Source organism: Anolis carolinensis, chromosome 1, assembly GCF_035594765.1.
Source record: "Anolis carolinensis isolate JA03-04 chromosome 1, rAnoCar3.1.pri, whole genome shotgun sequence".
NCBI lineage: Eukaryota > Metazoa > Chordata > Lepidosauria > Squamata > Dactyloidae > Anolis > Anolis carolinensis.
The window spans coordinates 280,078,518-280,095,616 of NC_085841.1; the positions used below are offsets into that span (position 1 = coordinate 280,078,518).

The window sequence follows — 17,099 nt, forward strand, 5'->3', positions numbered from 1 at the left end:
CAGTGATTGGTTTGGGTGGGGGGGGGGCAAAATTCTGTTCGCCTACACTTGAAAAATACCTAGGGCCGGCTCTGGCCAGGAGGGAGCAGGGCAGGGCCGGGCCTGGGTCATCCTCAGGTTGTCTTCCCAGCTACTCACCCTATCCTTATGCCGGGAGGAAGGTGGGACATGTGGCGACTGCCCCAGTCCTTCTGATGCCCCTCTCTTCACCTGATCCTCAGGCTGTCCTCTTGGCATTATGCTGGGAGGAGGGTGAGACAGGCAGCAGTTGAGAGTGCTCCGGAAGATTCTCAGCTGCCGTGTGTCTCCTTTGAGCTGTCTTCCCAGCATAAGGATGGGGCTGCTCTCATTGTCGTTATGTCAAGAGGAGATCAAGGTGCACAGTGGCTGAGAGTGCTTCAGAGGGCTCTTAGCTGCTACGTATCTTCCCCAACTTTTTGGCATAAGAATGTGGCAGGCCACCATGTTCTGCCAAGAGGACAGGCAAAATGAGGAGGGCCTGAGGTAAGCACCCAGGGGGGCGCATTCAGCCCCCGGGCCTTAGTTTGCCCATACCTGGCATAGGGTCTTTTTAGTTTTGAACTCTTTGCTTTAATTCATTGTCCAGGGCAGGGCCGGTTCCCTCCCCCAATACCTCCTTTTAGTGTTTTTAAGTTTTTAAAACTCTCTCTGGAGGCATAATGCTAAAACAGGAGGCTCCTGTGCTCAAAATAACCCCCCCCCCCTTCCTCACAACAAGCAATTCAATAATTCAAGTAGAAGAGGGCTTCAAATGATATCCCTCCTCCATCCCCCAGTTGTGCACCTTGAGCCTCACTGAAATTGATCAGGGGGGCGGGGGGGGGGGCTTGGAACAATGTTCCAAGCACAACCCAAGGCTCTAGAGAGAATATTTTAAAAATTAAAAGGCGCAACACTGGGAAGTGAAAAAGCAGGTAGGATATGGTTGAAAGCTGAGTGTTGATTTGAATTTTCAGGTTGACTGGTATGTGGTAAGTGGATGTGCTAATCTTTATGAACATTGGAACCTGCTACTTTTGCACGAAGGTTCTAGAATGGAGTGGAGAAGTGTGGCACACAGGTCAGACACTAAGTAACAAAATTCTTCAGATTAAGTTTAATCATAAGCCATTTAGATGTATTAATATAAAATCTGTGCAAAGAGATCTTGCAGCATTAACAGAGAATGAAGCATAGACTTTATAAAGTCTACTTTCTCAGATGCATTAGAATCTAGTAGTGTATTTGTTTGTCCAGACAGCAGAATACAGTGATAGTAAAATGGTACAATCTTTCTTTCTTATTATTAATCCCTTGTGACCTATAAAGAATGGCTCCGGAAGTTTGGAAAACCCTTTAGATTGAGTTTTGAGGCATTTCTAAATATTGCAAGGAGGATGAAAGAAGTTCTACCCAGGATTTTGTAGGATAAAATACCAAACACACTTAACTATTTTTAAACCTTTAGAAAAGTTTTGTAGCATAATTCTATGCATGTTTTCACATTAATGAGTTCCTTTGGGTTTAAGAACACTTACCCCTTTGGAACTGCAGCCTGTTAACTGGAAGCACTTCTATACTTGGGCATCATTGACCATGTTTCCCTCTGTGTTCCTTTTCTAGAAGAAGCTTTTTTAAAAAAAGAAAGACATATATTCCGTATTTCTTCCATTGTAAGATGCCATTTATTGTAAGACGCTCCCTAATTTCAGTACCAACACAACCAAAAATACATAAGATATACCTTTGATTCTAAGAGGCATCCCAGTTTTAGAGATGTTTATATAGGACAAAATAATTGAAGATGTTTATATAGGACAAAATAATTCAATTTGCTTATACAGGCAGTCCCCGAGTTACAAGCATCCATCTTACAAACGAATCATAGTTACAAATGGGAATGAGACAACAGGAATTGAGAGGAAATTAACCCCTTAGGAAGAGTTATCATAGGGAAAATGTGTATTGTGATATTTCCGTTGGTCAGAGCTGACTATAATACAAGGAGGCATGACTCACGAATTTCTATACCAGTAGTTTCTGTTCGGATTTTATCAAATAGTTGGTGCACCAGGTTTGCAGCTCATTCCTATAGCTGAAATATTAATGTTAGAAAAGATTTTTAGCTGCTAAGTATTCCAGTCTCAGCTGTTACAACTTTTATACAAATTTAACTTTAAGAACAAACCTACAGAACCTAGCTTGCTTGTAACTTGGGGACTGCCTGTATTTACAAAATTAGAAACTAAATAAACAATTGGACTAGAGTTTGGAAGATAATTGTAATTAAGTCTGTACCCCCATATCATGATATAATTACATATAATTAAAACTGAAATGAAAGATGGTTTCACTTCCTTTTCATTGTAACTGTAACCTTTAGTTACTTTTATAGTGAAGGGGTAAAGCTCTACCTAATTATGGATGAGGGATATCAAATCATTCAAATGCTGGCTTGTGCTGTGCTTCATACTACTACTATATGCATTGTTGCAGTGATGGCGAGATGAGTGGGAGGAAAATGTGTTTTATATCACCAGCTATTGACTTGTAACATTCAGTTTTTTAAAAAGTAATTAAAAATAATTACTTTGTTATTTTTGCAAAATAGGAGTTATTTTAAAACAGTAATTATAAGGACAAGTATCTATTTTGCTTTTAATGAAAGTTATAATGTATGAAATTATTATTTTTAATGTTCACATCTCTGCATATAACTATATAATAAATTCAAAATTTAAACAATCAGCCCTCTGTATCTGTGGATTCAACCAACTGCAAGTCAAAAAATATTTTGAAAAAGAGCACAGATCAAAGGAATTGTGTTGCTGAGCTGAGAACTTATGGTCGTCACTATTTCTCAGTGCCTCTGGCTGTCAGAGTGATTGAGAGAATCATTTGTGACTCACGGAAATGAAATCTGACTTGCCCCTGGTTTTTGGCCATTCTGACTTGGGCATCTGTGGATTTTAGTATTGTGTGAGGGGGCTGGGACTGATCCTCCATGATACGGTGTGGAGGGCCAAATGTATAACTGGCTCAGCAGCAGTAATATCAGTAGTCTCAATTTTATTTTATTTCACTATATTTCTAAATTCATATGAATAGGAATGGAACTCAAATTTCTCTTAATTAATTAATATATGCTGAATAAATTGGTACATCTTCAGTCAGTTTAGCTGACACTGATTTTTATTGGGTTTTCTGTTACAAATGAGTGCTTCCTAAATTATTGTTGATGGCATTCACCTTTATATGAACAAACAGTCACTTTGCACTTTGGAATCCTTCTGTGTCCCATCAAAGGGGCAATAATCAGAGACCCCATGTACACTGCCATACATGGTTTGAAACTGCATTATATGAGTCTACACTTTAAGTCTGAGATTGCATATATGGTAGTGCAGATGGGGCCAGAGGGAATTCTAGCAGTGTCTGATAAAAGGTAAAGGTTTCCCCTGACGTTAAGTCCAGTCATGTCTGGTTGGTGCTCATCTCCATTTCTAAGCCGAAGAACCGGCGTTGTCCGTAGACACCTCCAAGGTCATGTGGCCAGCATGACTGCATGGAGCGCCGTTACCTTCCCGCTGGAGCGGTACCTATTGATCTACTCACATTTGCATGTTTTCGAACTGCTAGGTTGGCAGGAGCTGGAGCTAACAGCGGCCACTCACGCCGCTCCCGGGGTTTGAACCTGGGAACCTGCTTTAACGCACTTCGCCACTGGAGCTCTGTGTCTGATAGCAGTCTATAAAGTTGTATACAGTTCTCCATGCTTGCAATTCTCCTTGATGCAGGGATTTTGTTTTCTGAATAGCAATCTATCTTGTTTGTTTTAGGTTTTAGCAATCTAAATTAATATTTGAATGAAATAATGTTTTATTTCTAAAGATAACATTTCTAACATGGATGATGGGTCAAACAAAGAAGCCCCAGCTTATACCATACAAAATTCTTCAGAGGTACTACTTTCCATTCAGCGATTGGATTTTAAAACAAGTTTTCTGGAAGCAATAGAAGAACTGCGTATGAGAAGGGTAAGTGAATTTCTTATTTGAAACCGCAGTGCAATGTATTCAGCAAGATAAATCTTCTATATATATAAATCTGTTCTGTCCATTCCTACCTTAATAAAAACAGTGAAACTACAAAACCCAGAACCACGAAACTTGGCAACAAAACTTATGGTCCTCCCCACTCTGTTTAGACATAAAAAAACAAGAAAAATAAAGTCCTAATTAGAGGGAGAGGAATACTTGTTTTTTCCCATTGCTGCCAGTTAGAAGGCTAAGTTCCGCCCACTTTGTCTCCTAGCAACCCACTAAGCCATTTAATGGCACCCAGGGTTGCTTCAATCAGGCCTCTTCCACACTGCCTATAAAATACAGACTATCTGATTTGAACTGGATTATATGGCAGTGTAGACTCAAGGCTCTTCCACACAGCTATATTATCCATTTATAATCTTATATTATCTGCTTTGAACTGGATTATCTTGAGTCCACACTGTCATATAATCCGCTTCAGTGTGCATTTTATACAGCTGTGTAGAAGGAGCCTCATATCATCCAGTTCTAAGCAGATAATATAAGATTATAAATATACAGTAGAGTCTCACTTATCCAACATAAACACCCCGGCAGAACGTTGGATAAGCGAATATGCTGGATAATAAGAAGGGATTAAGGAAAAGTCTATTAAAAGTCAAATTACGTTATGATTTTACAAATTAAGCACCAAAACATCATGTTATACAACAAATTTGAAAAAAAGTAATTCAGTGCACGGTGATGCTATGTAGTAATTACTGTATTTACAAATTTAGCACCAAAATTGACTACAAAAACATTGACTACTAAAAGGACGACTGTGTTGGATAATCCAGAACATTGGACAAGCAAATGTTGGATAAGTGAGACTCTACTGTAATATGAAATAATGACTGTGGTATAATAATACAGAACAATATAATCTCTAAAACCAGGACAGTAAATAAAGAGCAACACTCTGAAAGCAGGGAAATTGGGAATTCCAGAAAGTAAACAATCAGGGCCAGCTAACACTTCCCAACAAAGGATTCCCCTTGCAGGAAGCAAACAGGCTTTGAAGCTGCAAGGCCATTAAATGCTAATCAAGTGGCCTAATTGCAGCATTCATACCTGCCACACCAAGACTATTCATTGCTATTCAAACTGGCCAACCAAGGATTCCGCAAGGTAGAAAGCGGCCAGGCTTGCAAGCAGCAAGGCTATTCAGTGCTATTCAACCTGGCCAACCAAGATTTCCCCTAGATAGAAATCCCCCAAGCTCTGAAGCCACGAGGCTACTCTGTCCCATACTACCAGGCCTAGAAAGGATGCCCTATGTAGAAAGCGGCCAGGCTTTTAAGCTGCAAGACTATTCAGTCAGTTCAAGCTGGCCAAACAAGGATTCCCCTACTAAGGAAGTAGCCAGGCTTTAAAGTGGCTCTTTGATTGAGGGTGCTACCCCAGCTACTCCAGAAAATGGCCAGGCTTTGAGGCTGCAATGCTGTTCACTGCTATTCCACCTGGCCAACAAATGATTCCCATAAGCCACAGCAATGCGTGGCCGGGCAAAGGTAGTAATAATATAATTTGACTGAGTAGACTGAAATGGGTGCATATGAGCACTGATAACCACACTGGATTTTAGGTTGTTAGTTGATGGCAGCCAGTTTTATTTGCAGGGATTTCTGCGTTTTTATACATTTAAACAATTTTATTACTATGTGATGTTATGTGCATCCGTTGAGGCTGTTGCTAGAATTTTATGTGTTACTGTTTTTATGTTTATGTGCTGTTTATTTTATATGCAGCACTCCGGAGTGCTTTTGTGAGCTGCCCCGAGTCCCTCTGGGGAGATGGTGGCGGGGTATAAAAAATATTATTTTATTATTATAATACAATATATTAAAATGGATTAAATATGTTTATAGCTTGTGAAAGCCAGCTTAAACAGGATTTAACAGAACTCAGGCTCTACTGAATTAGAATAGTTTTTAATAAAAGGGAGTTCTACAGATACTGTTGAGCCAGCGAGAATGCCTTTCTGTAGGTCTTTAATATTCATTTTTGGTGCCAATAGTTAAGAGTTTATTGCAAAGAAGGAATATAGTTTCTATGTATTGCACTTAAGATCCCACGATTTAGGGGACTATGAAGGAAAAAGAGGTACTACTTCCTAACACAATACTATAGAGAACCATAAAATGACATTTAATATACAATGTTTTTGGGGTTTTTATCTATTGAAAAAATGAATATGAAATAAATTATATACATTAACATCATTGCAACACATTCATAGAATTTATTTTATTTATTCAGGCCTCCAGAATTCATGTCTGTTTCAACTAAATTCATCATTCTATATACATGAATTAGTGATTCAGTCTTGTCTTCTTGGATCTATTGATTGATTAGCATAACAATTAAAGTGAACCATGTTTCTGTAATGTTGTCTGTGTCCATGTCCTCATTCAGTTCTTTGGCTCCTTGTGTTAATTTTTCTGATAGAGCTACCGTATATACTCGAAGATAAGCCGAGTTTTTCAGCCGTTTTTTAAAGTTGAAAAAGCCTCCCCCGGCTTATAATGGGGTCTTGCAACGGAGCCTGCAGGCTATTGCTTGCAATATATGATATATTTCTCTCTTACCCTTCCTTATATGTGTGCTTTCTTTAGCAAAGCCTCCCTCGCTCTTAATCAAGGGAATGTTTTGAAAAGGGAAAGACATCCTTGCAAGTCAGGAAGAAAAAAATATATGTTCATTAATCTTATGAAAACATTTTCCCCTGAAATATTTGTTAAACTCTCCTACAGATAGGGCATTAACCCCTTGCAAGCTTTTGCAATCCTTATGTACCTATAAATCTCTATCTAGCTATCTATCTATCTACATTAAATTTATATATGAATTTTTCCCTCATATGTTTGCAGGTCTTTGCAAATTCTATATACATATAGATCCATGTACCTGTATATCTGTAGCCATACATATACATTATTTTTATATATGATTTTACCCTCATATGTTTGCAAGTCTCTGCAAATCCTATATAGATATAATTATATTAAGAGAGATGTCTGGATAGATATGAACATATTCTTACCTACCTATATATAGGGCTTGCAAATATTACAGGGGGAAAATGAACACACAAATATATATAGACATATCTAGATAGATATGAGAATATATATATATATATATATATATATATATAGGGCTTGCAACTATTGTAGGGGAAATGCATACACACACACACAGAGGATTTGCAAACATTTCAGGGGGAAAATGCATATGTGAAATTAGTATCTATATTTAAATCTAGCTCTGCATTGTTTATATAAGTTTGAATGTTTGCCTGTTACTATTTTGGCAGCTGGGGAGATAGGGTGGGATCCAAATGAAGTTTATTATTATTATTATTATTATTATTATTATTATTATTATTATTATTATAAGGTTATTGTTGATACCACATTGTTTTTGTTGCCCCTACCTTTCAATTTATAGAGCTGGTTTATTGTTTTTCTTTGAACCACGGTAAATATTCAAAAACATTTAACCTACTGATGCCTAGATGAATGTAATTTTATTGGTATCTATTTTTATTTTGAAATTTACCAGTAGCTGCTGCACTTCCCACCCTCAGCTTATACTCGAGTCAATAAGATCCCAGTTTTTTGTGGTAAAATTAGGTGCCTCGGCTTATATTCGGGTCGGCTTATACTTGAGTATATACAGTATGTCCCGTATTCTTGCATAACATGACATGACATTCAATGCATTTCCTGATTTCCACTGCCATGCTATTAACTATCTAGTATGGTGGTTCTCAACCTTTGGTTCTCCAGGTGTATTGGACTTCAACTACCAGAAATCTCAGCCAGTTTACCAGCTGTTGTGAATTGTGGGAGCTAAAGTTCAAAACATTTCACGACCAAAGGTTTCAAATTTTAAACAGTGCTAAGTCTACAACAAATTGAAATAGTTGGCTAGTAATGCTACGTATTTCTTGAAAAATATCTCTCCAGAATGTTAAGACCACACATGCATGTAGTTTCCTTTTTCTCGATCTCTCAAATCCCCTACATAGGCATTTAACAACACAACCTGAAACAGTTTAAAAAGTGGAATTGGGGAATATGTTATGACCAGTTCAGATCCCATTGTCTTGTTCCAGTTGGGTTAATTTTATTTGCAAAAAAAGATGCCAGCATTTTAGTCATCTTAGTTGTCCACCTTCCAAAGAGTGCTGCTTGTGTGGAGTGTTTGCACTATCCACCAGTCACTTGTATAATACTGTTCCTTTGGATAGTACATTTTTCCGATTTGGACAGAAGGGAGTAGACTGATTATGTTGTTGGTTACTGAGTTTTATTTATATCTTTCTTTTTCTCTAAGGAACTTAGGGCATTGTATACAACCTTTTGCACTGCCCCTAGATGGGCAGCATTTTTTTTTCTACTTGCGCTGAGTAGCTACTACATAAGGGAGCTCCTTGAATCCAGCTAATTTTAAACAGTTTGAAGCTGGTCTCCTGTTGTAATCTGCAACCTGTCTGCTCCTTATTATTCCATTCACAACACAGTATGTCTGCTTCATGACCCATTGGCAGTAGCATAGTTTGCTTTAATCACAGGGCTGTAATAGATCTCTTAAACCCATCTTTACCAGCGTTTAAATTTTGTGTGTGTGTGTGTGTGTGTGTGTGTGTGTGTGTGTGTGTGTGTGTGTAGGGGAGAGAGAAACAAGGGAGACTCAATAGTGTACATAGATATAGACCCCATCTCTGCCTCTGTCTGATATATTTTATTATTATGGGCTTTCTGACCTTTAGTTGCTACTTTACAAGTCTGGCTTTCAAAATTTGGACAGAGTATACTACACTGTTTGTATTTTAAATGCAAAAGAATTGCACACATTTCTCTTTAACCCATTTTGGAGCAGCTGTCTGTCAATATGTGAAATTAGTAACAAGGTCATTAATACTAACCCCCCCCCCCCAGCCATCTGGAAATTATATTTCCTCAATGTGAAAGACCATGCAGATTCAGAATATGTTTTCATGGTTATTTAGGGACTCTCTGCCACAACTGTACTTCTGGAAGACAATGATGCTTGGCCAATGGTTGCCCCATGACCTCCCCACAAAAAAACACCTCTACTTGATTATTTATTTTTGCCCATACGTTATTCGTTCAGTGTTGACAGTACATGTCTTTTAAAAGAATAAATAGGATTAGATAGTAGTTACTTTTGCATCCTTACTCCCTGCTTACCCAGCTCAATCCACTCTAACTCCATGTAGGGCTATAATATTACCATAGGGCATCTGTTTGTGTGATCCTGTGTTCAAAGATCTAAACTTTATTTGGTATATCAGTTTCTAAGGAAGGATGGTTGTCCAAGATCAATATCTCATCCTTGTTTTCAGTGCAATTTGTAGCTGAAGCAAGAGCTGGGGTGCAAATGACAGTGAAGCACGACCCATGGCTTTGGGACATTGGTACTGGATGTGATAGTGTAGTGAAGAGGATCAGTGAAAAGCAGGAATTAGTGCTGAGGATAAATCTAGAGCCCAGAGAAAACATTAGTAAGAGCTTGATGCAGGCCTACCTCAGGGAACCTATTTTCTCATCAGGGCCACAACAGACATAAAGAGATATCCCTGCAACCTCCCTTTTTGGTATTGTACATTACATTAGACTCTCCTCTGTCGATTATCCCTCCTTCTGAGGTGATTCTTCAGTCTAAGGAGCCTTGCTTGTAAGTGAATCAAACATCAACTATACATGTACAAAAACTATCATGGATGAATTTCTCAGGTTTAGGACTGGTGAACTGGTCTTTTCTACTGTTAATCATTTCATTTATTATTATTTGAAACACAACAAGATGAGTCATTATTATTATTATTATTATTATTATTATTATTATTATTATTATTATTATTGACTGTATTGTGGACAGGAACTCCCTCTCCCTGTGCAGACTTTAAACTTTAGAAATCTTTCCTAAGTCTGAACAAGGTTTACTTGAATGCCCGGTTTATGTAGGATATCCTAAACACATTATGAAGCAGTCTTCAAGTCCAAGAGCTATTGATTGAACAGCATGAAGGAAATTGGTCTTGCAATTTCGTAGGAGGCGGATTATGAGTTTGAAATAGATAGTAAAAGTACTGAGTTTTGGCTGCCTGGATGTGAGCTAGTTATACTCTGTTCCTAAATCTGTTCAGGGTCAAAAATCAGGAGGGGCTTGACCAATGCACAGCCCATCTTGTAAAACTAAAGCCTGGAGCAAGCATTTTACAAAAGGTTTGACACTTTCTAAAGGTCATAACAAGTAAATAAACCATCAAATGACTCCTCGTTTATTGTTATGGTAGAGTTTTTCTGTACAAACACTTAAATCCTTGTAGTCCTAAGGCAACTAATAAAATATAAACTGTTTTAAAGGTTTTGTGTCTTTTGCTGTTTCTTAAAGATTATATACAGCTTTTATTGAAGAGAAAAAAATCTTTTTAGGAAGATGCAAGACAGTTTGAAAAACACAAAGTTGAAAAACTTCATATTTTCCATTAAAGTAACAGCATTGTGCTGAAGAATGGCTTCTTTTTTGGTTTGGTATTTATTTTTAAATGGTGTTAACAAGCAATTTAGAGTAGCAGTGGATAGTGAGATCCAAGCTGTGGGTTAAGCCTGGTGAGAAAAGAAGCCAATAATTTCCGGAATATAACTCACCAAGTCGAAGTAGAAGCAGAAGGTATTTTATTCAATTTCAGCGGAAAGTGATGCCAGCCTGCGATAGTTCTCCAAAAATAGACTGAGATACATAACAAAGCAAAGCATGCACTTTTATACAGTTTTTGGGTTCAAAATTCCCACCGCCCCCATCTGGACCCAGCCTTGCTGTGATTGGCAGGGGCTCCCTGGAGAGGTGGGAGCTTGACATGCCTCAGCCAATGAGAGAGCACCGCCTGACTTCAATGCAAATTCTCCTTCTGTCCATTGATGAAAGAGGGGCTGGCAGGTATCTGAACAATGGAGGAGGCGATGGCTGATGATGGAATTAAGTATCCTTGCCTCCTCGCAGAGGAGATATGCCATTTATGTGGAATAATTGGAATGTCCAAAGGTTGCTCCATTCTTAAGTGGTCTGGCTTTGCCCTCCGAGGCTTAAGAAAGAGTCCATTGTGTTATTTCCAGATGATGATCATGGTAAGTCCATTGAGTCAGGATATGGCCTGAGGCAAGCTGGTGGCACCCAGGTCAGGATGGAATGCTGGCCAGAGTTCACATCACGGTCACTGTGCTTCATTTTATAAGAGGCAAGATATCATTAATAATAATAATAATAATAATAATAATAATAATAATAATAATAATAATATAAAATTGATAGGAGACACATGTGGGACTCACAATGGGGGAGAAACTCAAGATCCAGCATCTCCATTGCGTTGGGAGAAACACAGATTTTATCCATGAGGCTTTTAGGGGGCTCCGATTTCCCTTGTGTTTCCCATGGGGGACAAAGAAAGGGATCCCAGAAGTTCCCCAGCAGCCCAGCAGGCAAAAAGGCCTTTTGGGGTTCCCCTAAAACTGGGAGATTGCCCAAGGGTACAAAGGGGTTCATGCAGGAGGGGGAAATGAATGGCAATGGAAAGTTTATAAAGCATAATGTTTGCTTGGCTAACTTTTAGCCTAGATATGTAAATGTTTTTCAACTCAAAAGGGAGTCCCTTTTGTTTGTCAGTCGTTGACTGAGATGGGAAACATTTATTTATTTATTTGCGACATTTATATACTGCCCTTCTCACCCTGAAGGGGACTCAGGGCTGTTTACAAGTGTATATATAAGGTAAAGGTAAAGGTTTCCCCTGACGTTAAGTTCAGTCATGTTTGACTCTGGGGGTTGGTGCTCATCTCCATTTTTAAGCCGAAGAGCCGGCGTTGTCTGTAGACATCTCCAAGGTCATGTGGCCGGCATGACTGCAGGGAGTGCTGTTATATACCAGTATATATACTTACAATATATTATATTATATGACTATATTGAAATATTATTAGTAATATTGCATGTAATATAAATATACAATTATAATAGTGAATTATAATGATTAGAAGAGTCGTTAATTCTTTAGTCCAGGTGTGGCTCAGATGGAAAAAGTCAAATAACTTTTGTGACATGGATTCCAGTAATAAATTTGTTACCTTCTGCTATAAATACAGTATATGAAATATAGGACATAAAGCCTTGATTAAATGTACACACTATCTAACATGGGAAGGGTCCTTGTTGTTGTTAGTGCCTTTGCAAATTGACCAAGACTTACCCTTATTATCTAGCCTGATGTCCTTGTCCTTAGCAAAACTATACGTTACTATCTTTTATTTGGGGGGGGGGGGTCACCTTCAACTTCACTAACCAGCTCTTTTTTGAAATAATGTTGCACAGCTGCCACTTTTTGTCCATCAAACCTTTAGACTGTACAATATACAGTTTTCAGACACTTCTGGAAAAAAATCAAGAATGTGAACCAGCCTCAGTTCATTCCAATAAAATATTTAGTTATTGATCCAGTTGACCCTCCATATCTACAGATTCTGGATCCATGGATCCAACACTGAAAATATCTCCCCAATCACACACACACACAAACTTACTTGATTTGATCATTTTATATTTGCCACTGAATATAATAGACAAACATCCACAAATTTTGGTATCCATGAGAGGTCCAGGAACCAAACCCCAGCAGATACAAAATGTCTACTGCATAACTCTTTAACTTATACAGGTCTGTCTCCTCAGCAATTAAGTATGTGAGGTAGGATATTGACAGATGTGCATGACTACTAGTTTTCTAGTTCTCTTGTTAATGTATAACACCATCCTTCCCTATATGTCACTATGACAGAAATAATGCTGCATTGCAATGGTGAAAATGGTGAGGTCCTCCAGATGTTGTTGGACTAGTCAGCATAGCCAAGGGTGAGACATGATGGGGAAGGCTGAGTGATTCCCACGTCTGTTATATTTAAAATCAAAACTACAGTAGAGTCTCACTTATCCAACACTCGCTTATCGAATGTTCTGGATTATTTTTGTAGTCAATGTTTTCAATATATTGTGATATTTTGGTGCTAAATTCATAAATACAGTAATTACTACATAGCATTACTGCGTATTGAACTACTTTTTCTACCAAATTTGTTGTCTAACATGATGTTTTGGTGCTTCATTTGTAAAATCATAACCTAATTTGATGTTTAATAGGCTTTTCCTTAATGCCTGCTTATTATCCAACATTCTGCCTGCCCGTTTATGTTGGATAAGTGAGACTCTACTGTATATACAAGTATATTCACAATTTCTTTCCTTCACTAACAACACCTAAATTGTGTTTAATGTTTATGCAGTTGTCTATAATGCTCTCTTAATTTTTTTTTTTATAATGAAAAGCTGCCTCTGAAGTCATGAGTGCAAAAACAAGAGTGAAAAAGCTGAAGCTTAATCTTTTCCTGTTTGGCCATTTTTCTCTACCAAATCATCCTCAGCTTCCTTTTCTTCATGTGGGAGAAAAGATATGAGAACACTTTACTGACTGTTTTCTACAGGAGTTTCATTCATAATGTATCATGTTTCTACTTTTCATTAATGTGTGTTCTGCTGGTAGCACATTTTAACGGCATTTGTAAATAAATTGTTTAAAAGTGTACTCCCCCTTCTGTGAAAAGTCATAGGGTAATCAAAATAATTGGCCTTTGTCTCTGATGGGGGAGTAATAGGAGATGTATCTAGAGTCACTGTTTATAGACAATTATAAGAAAACTATTTTGTTGTAGTTACAGAATATTATTCACCTAGGGAGTATAGAAAGATATTTATTGAGCTTTTACAGTTTGCTGTCATATAGCATTTGTACTATTCTGCAAACAATCCTATAATATCATAAACAATGGGTCTTGCATTTTTGTGACAATATGGGAAAGACAAAGATTCAGGCAGGACAGTCTGAAACCTTAGAGACCCACTGCTAGTGATTGTAAAAGATAATAATAATAATAATAATAATAATAATAATAATAATAATAATAATAATAATAACAACAACAATAATAATAATTTATTTTTATACCCCACCTCCATTTCCCCGAAGGGACTCGGGGCGGCTTACATGGGCCAAGCCCGGATAAAACAGCAAACCAATATAAAATAACATCAAGAAATACAAACACAGGCATTAAAATTTAATACTCTGAACACAGTAAAAACACAAAGTGATAATCATAGTAAAAACATGGATTTGATAGTGAGCTCAATGTCTACCTTGGAAAAAGGCATTTTCCTCCCTTCCCATCTTTAGTACAAATTGCTCTTCTTGATAAAAATCTGAACATTAAGGATTAATTTTAAATCTATCTGATTCAGGAACAACTGTCTTGATTTTTTACTCCAGTTAGGAAATTATGATTACCATATTTTAAATTCAGGATAAGAGTAGATGGGCAAGTTGAAAGTTATAGACTACTTCTGGAAGCCCTACACATTTTGGCAACGGGAGAATCAACACTGCAGAATTAATGCAGCTTGACACTACTTTAAATGTCATAGACCAATGCTGTGGAATCTCAAGAGTTGTAGCTTGACAAGGTGTTTAGCCTTTTCTATCAAAATATGCTGGTGCGTCAACAATATGCTGGGGAGCCTCCGGTGGCTCAGTGTGTTAAAGTGCTGAGCTGCTGAACTTGCAGACCGAAAGGTCCCAGGTTCAAATCCGGGGAGCGGAGTGAGCCCCTGCTGTTAGCTCCAGCTTCTGCCAACCTAGCAGTTTGAAAACATGCAAATGTGAGTAGATCAATAGGTACCGCTCCGGCGGGAAGGTAACAGCATTCCATGCAGTCATGCTGGCCACATGACCTTGGAGGTGTCTATGGACAATGCCGGCTCTTCGGCTTAGAAATGGAGATGAGCACCAACCTCCAGAGTCGGACACGACTGGACTTAACGTCAGGGGAAACATTTACCTTTACCTACAACAAACTACAAATCCCAGGGCACAATCTCCCATTTTATTGCTGTGGCCCCATGCCCCAAATCAATTGAAACTCTCCTCTGGAAGGATGAGTAGAGATAAGACTACAGCGGAAAGGTAAAGGTTTCCCCTGACGTTAAGTCCAGTCATGTCTGACTCTGGGGGTTGGTGCTCATCTCCATTTCTAAGCTGAAGAGCCGGCGTTGTCCGTAGACACCTCCAAGGTCATGTGGCCGGCATGACTGCATGCAGGGCCGTTACCTTCCCGTCAGAGTGGTACCTATTGATCTACTCACATTGGCATGTTTTCGAACTGCTAGGTTGGCAGAAGCTGGAGCTAACAGCGCCTGCTCACTCCACTCCTGGGGTTTGAACCTGGCACCTTTTGGACTGCAAGTTCAGCAGCTCAGTGCTTTAACACACTTCGCCACCCGGGCTCCACTATGTATGTTAGGCATTGAATTTCGCTATTATTATGTTGTAAACCACTTTGAGTCCCCCCTGGAGTAAGAAACGCGGTATATAAATAAGTAAATAAATAATAATACAGTACATTCATTGGTAAATTGTTATTAATCAGGCAGTTTCTATTTTAGTCATCTTCTGAAATACTTTAATAAGAAATGTACTTGTTCTTATACTTTATCTGTGTAACCAACTTAACAAACTAAACGACGTGCTTTCCTTTTATCAAATGAACATGTTGTACATATATTGATTTGTATTTGAAAAATGAAAGAATTGCCTAATCTTGTTCATTAGTTATTCTAATTTAAAAATAAATAAAATAATGAATAATTTCTGTTGATTTTTGAAATCAGGATGCAGAAATTCATTATGGGGAACAAATTAGCAAATTTGTGGTTGAAAAACAGGAACTTGAATGGCAAAAGGTTGGTAGCTTTTTAAAAGTTACTGATAATTAGGTAAGATCTTTCTTATAACTGTTTGAACTAATATTAATAGCAAAAAATAATGACTTTCAAAATTTCTGATCAGATTTACATATTGTCCATATTTAAGTCCATGTGACTCTACCATTCATATCATCAGTCTTCTGCCTCACTCTAAACCCAGAAAATATTCAGCACAGTGGCAAGTACAGAGTGCCACTGCTAACTTCTCACCTTCCATGAGAATGACATTTTAAAAATAATAAAGTTTAATTTTTATAGACAGTACAAATGTATACTTTAAAGTGAATGTGCAGCATAACAATCGTGTTGTTGCTCTGAAATTGCAAACATATCCCACTCTTCATACTAATAATCTCGTGCTTATGTTCTTTTATTTGAAGATACTGCTATTATTATCTTGTTTGCTTTCTGTAGTTATTAGTTATAAATTCAGGGTTAAAGAGCTTTAAACCAAAATATTTCTAATGTGTTAATGATAAACTGTGCTTGACTGTGCAGTGAAAAAAGTCATATGTAGAAATCGGTTTTGATATAGCTTAATGTGAATTATTGTTGACAAATAGGAAGCTCTTCAACATCAGAAAGAAGCATTAAACAAACAGCACACAGAGGCCATGGCAGCTATTAAAAAGCAGGTAGTACATTTACATTTTTATCAGCAGTATAATCTATGTCCAGGTATATTTTATTGAGAAGGCAATATTATCATTCAAATTCAGAAGCATTTGTTTCCCCCCTTGCTTTAGACTGCAATCTTGTATTAAAATACTTGACAGAAAATTACTCTGAGTTTGTTTTGGGGTTTAACTCTGAAAAATATTAATTGGATGTAATTTTCAGCTACAGATTACCCTGCTGTGGGGACTGGCATTTTTTATATAAGGAGATGAACGTACTCATACCGGAGAGGAAGAGGATCCAGATGCTTACATTAAACAATAAGATTGGCACAGTGTCATATCGGTTGCATTGTTGGGGTGTGTGTGTGTGTGTATGCCAGTGAACTACCTCTGAAGAAAATTACTTTTTATAAAGGTCATGGGCACACATATGGAAGTAGGAGTGTCATGTCTATATTGATAGCCAACACGTATGCGTGACTTTTGAATACCA

At 37.8% G+C, this 17,099-nt stretch overlaps 1 protein-coding gene across 1 annotated transcript in view; it reads left to right on the forward strand.

Moving 5' to 3' along the window:
• ccdc73 (coiled-coil domain containing 73) overlaps positions 1-17,099 on the forward strand; it is a 71,585-nt gene that overhangs the window by 11,002 nt on the left and 43,484 nt on the right. Inside the window, exons 3-5 of the mRNA XM_062967762.1 lie at positions 3,892-4,037; positions 15,891-15,962; positions 16,550-16,621. Of these exons, the coding sequence (XP_062823832.1) occupies positions 3,906-4,037; positions 15,891-15,962; positions 16,550-16,621 (276 nt within the window). The 5' untranslated portion in view covers positions 3,892-3,905. The remainder of the gene's footprint in view (positions 1-3,891; positions 4,038-15,890; positions 15,963-16,549; positions 16,622-17,099) is intronic.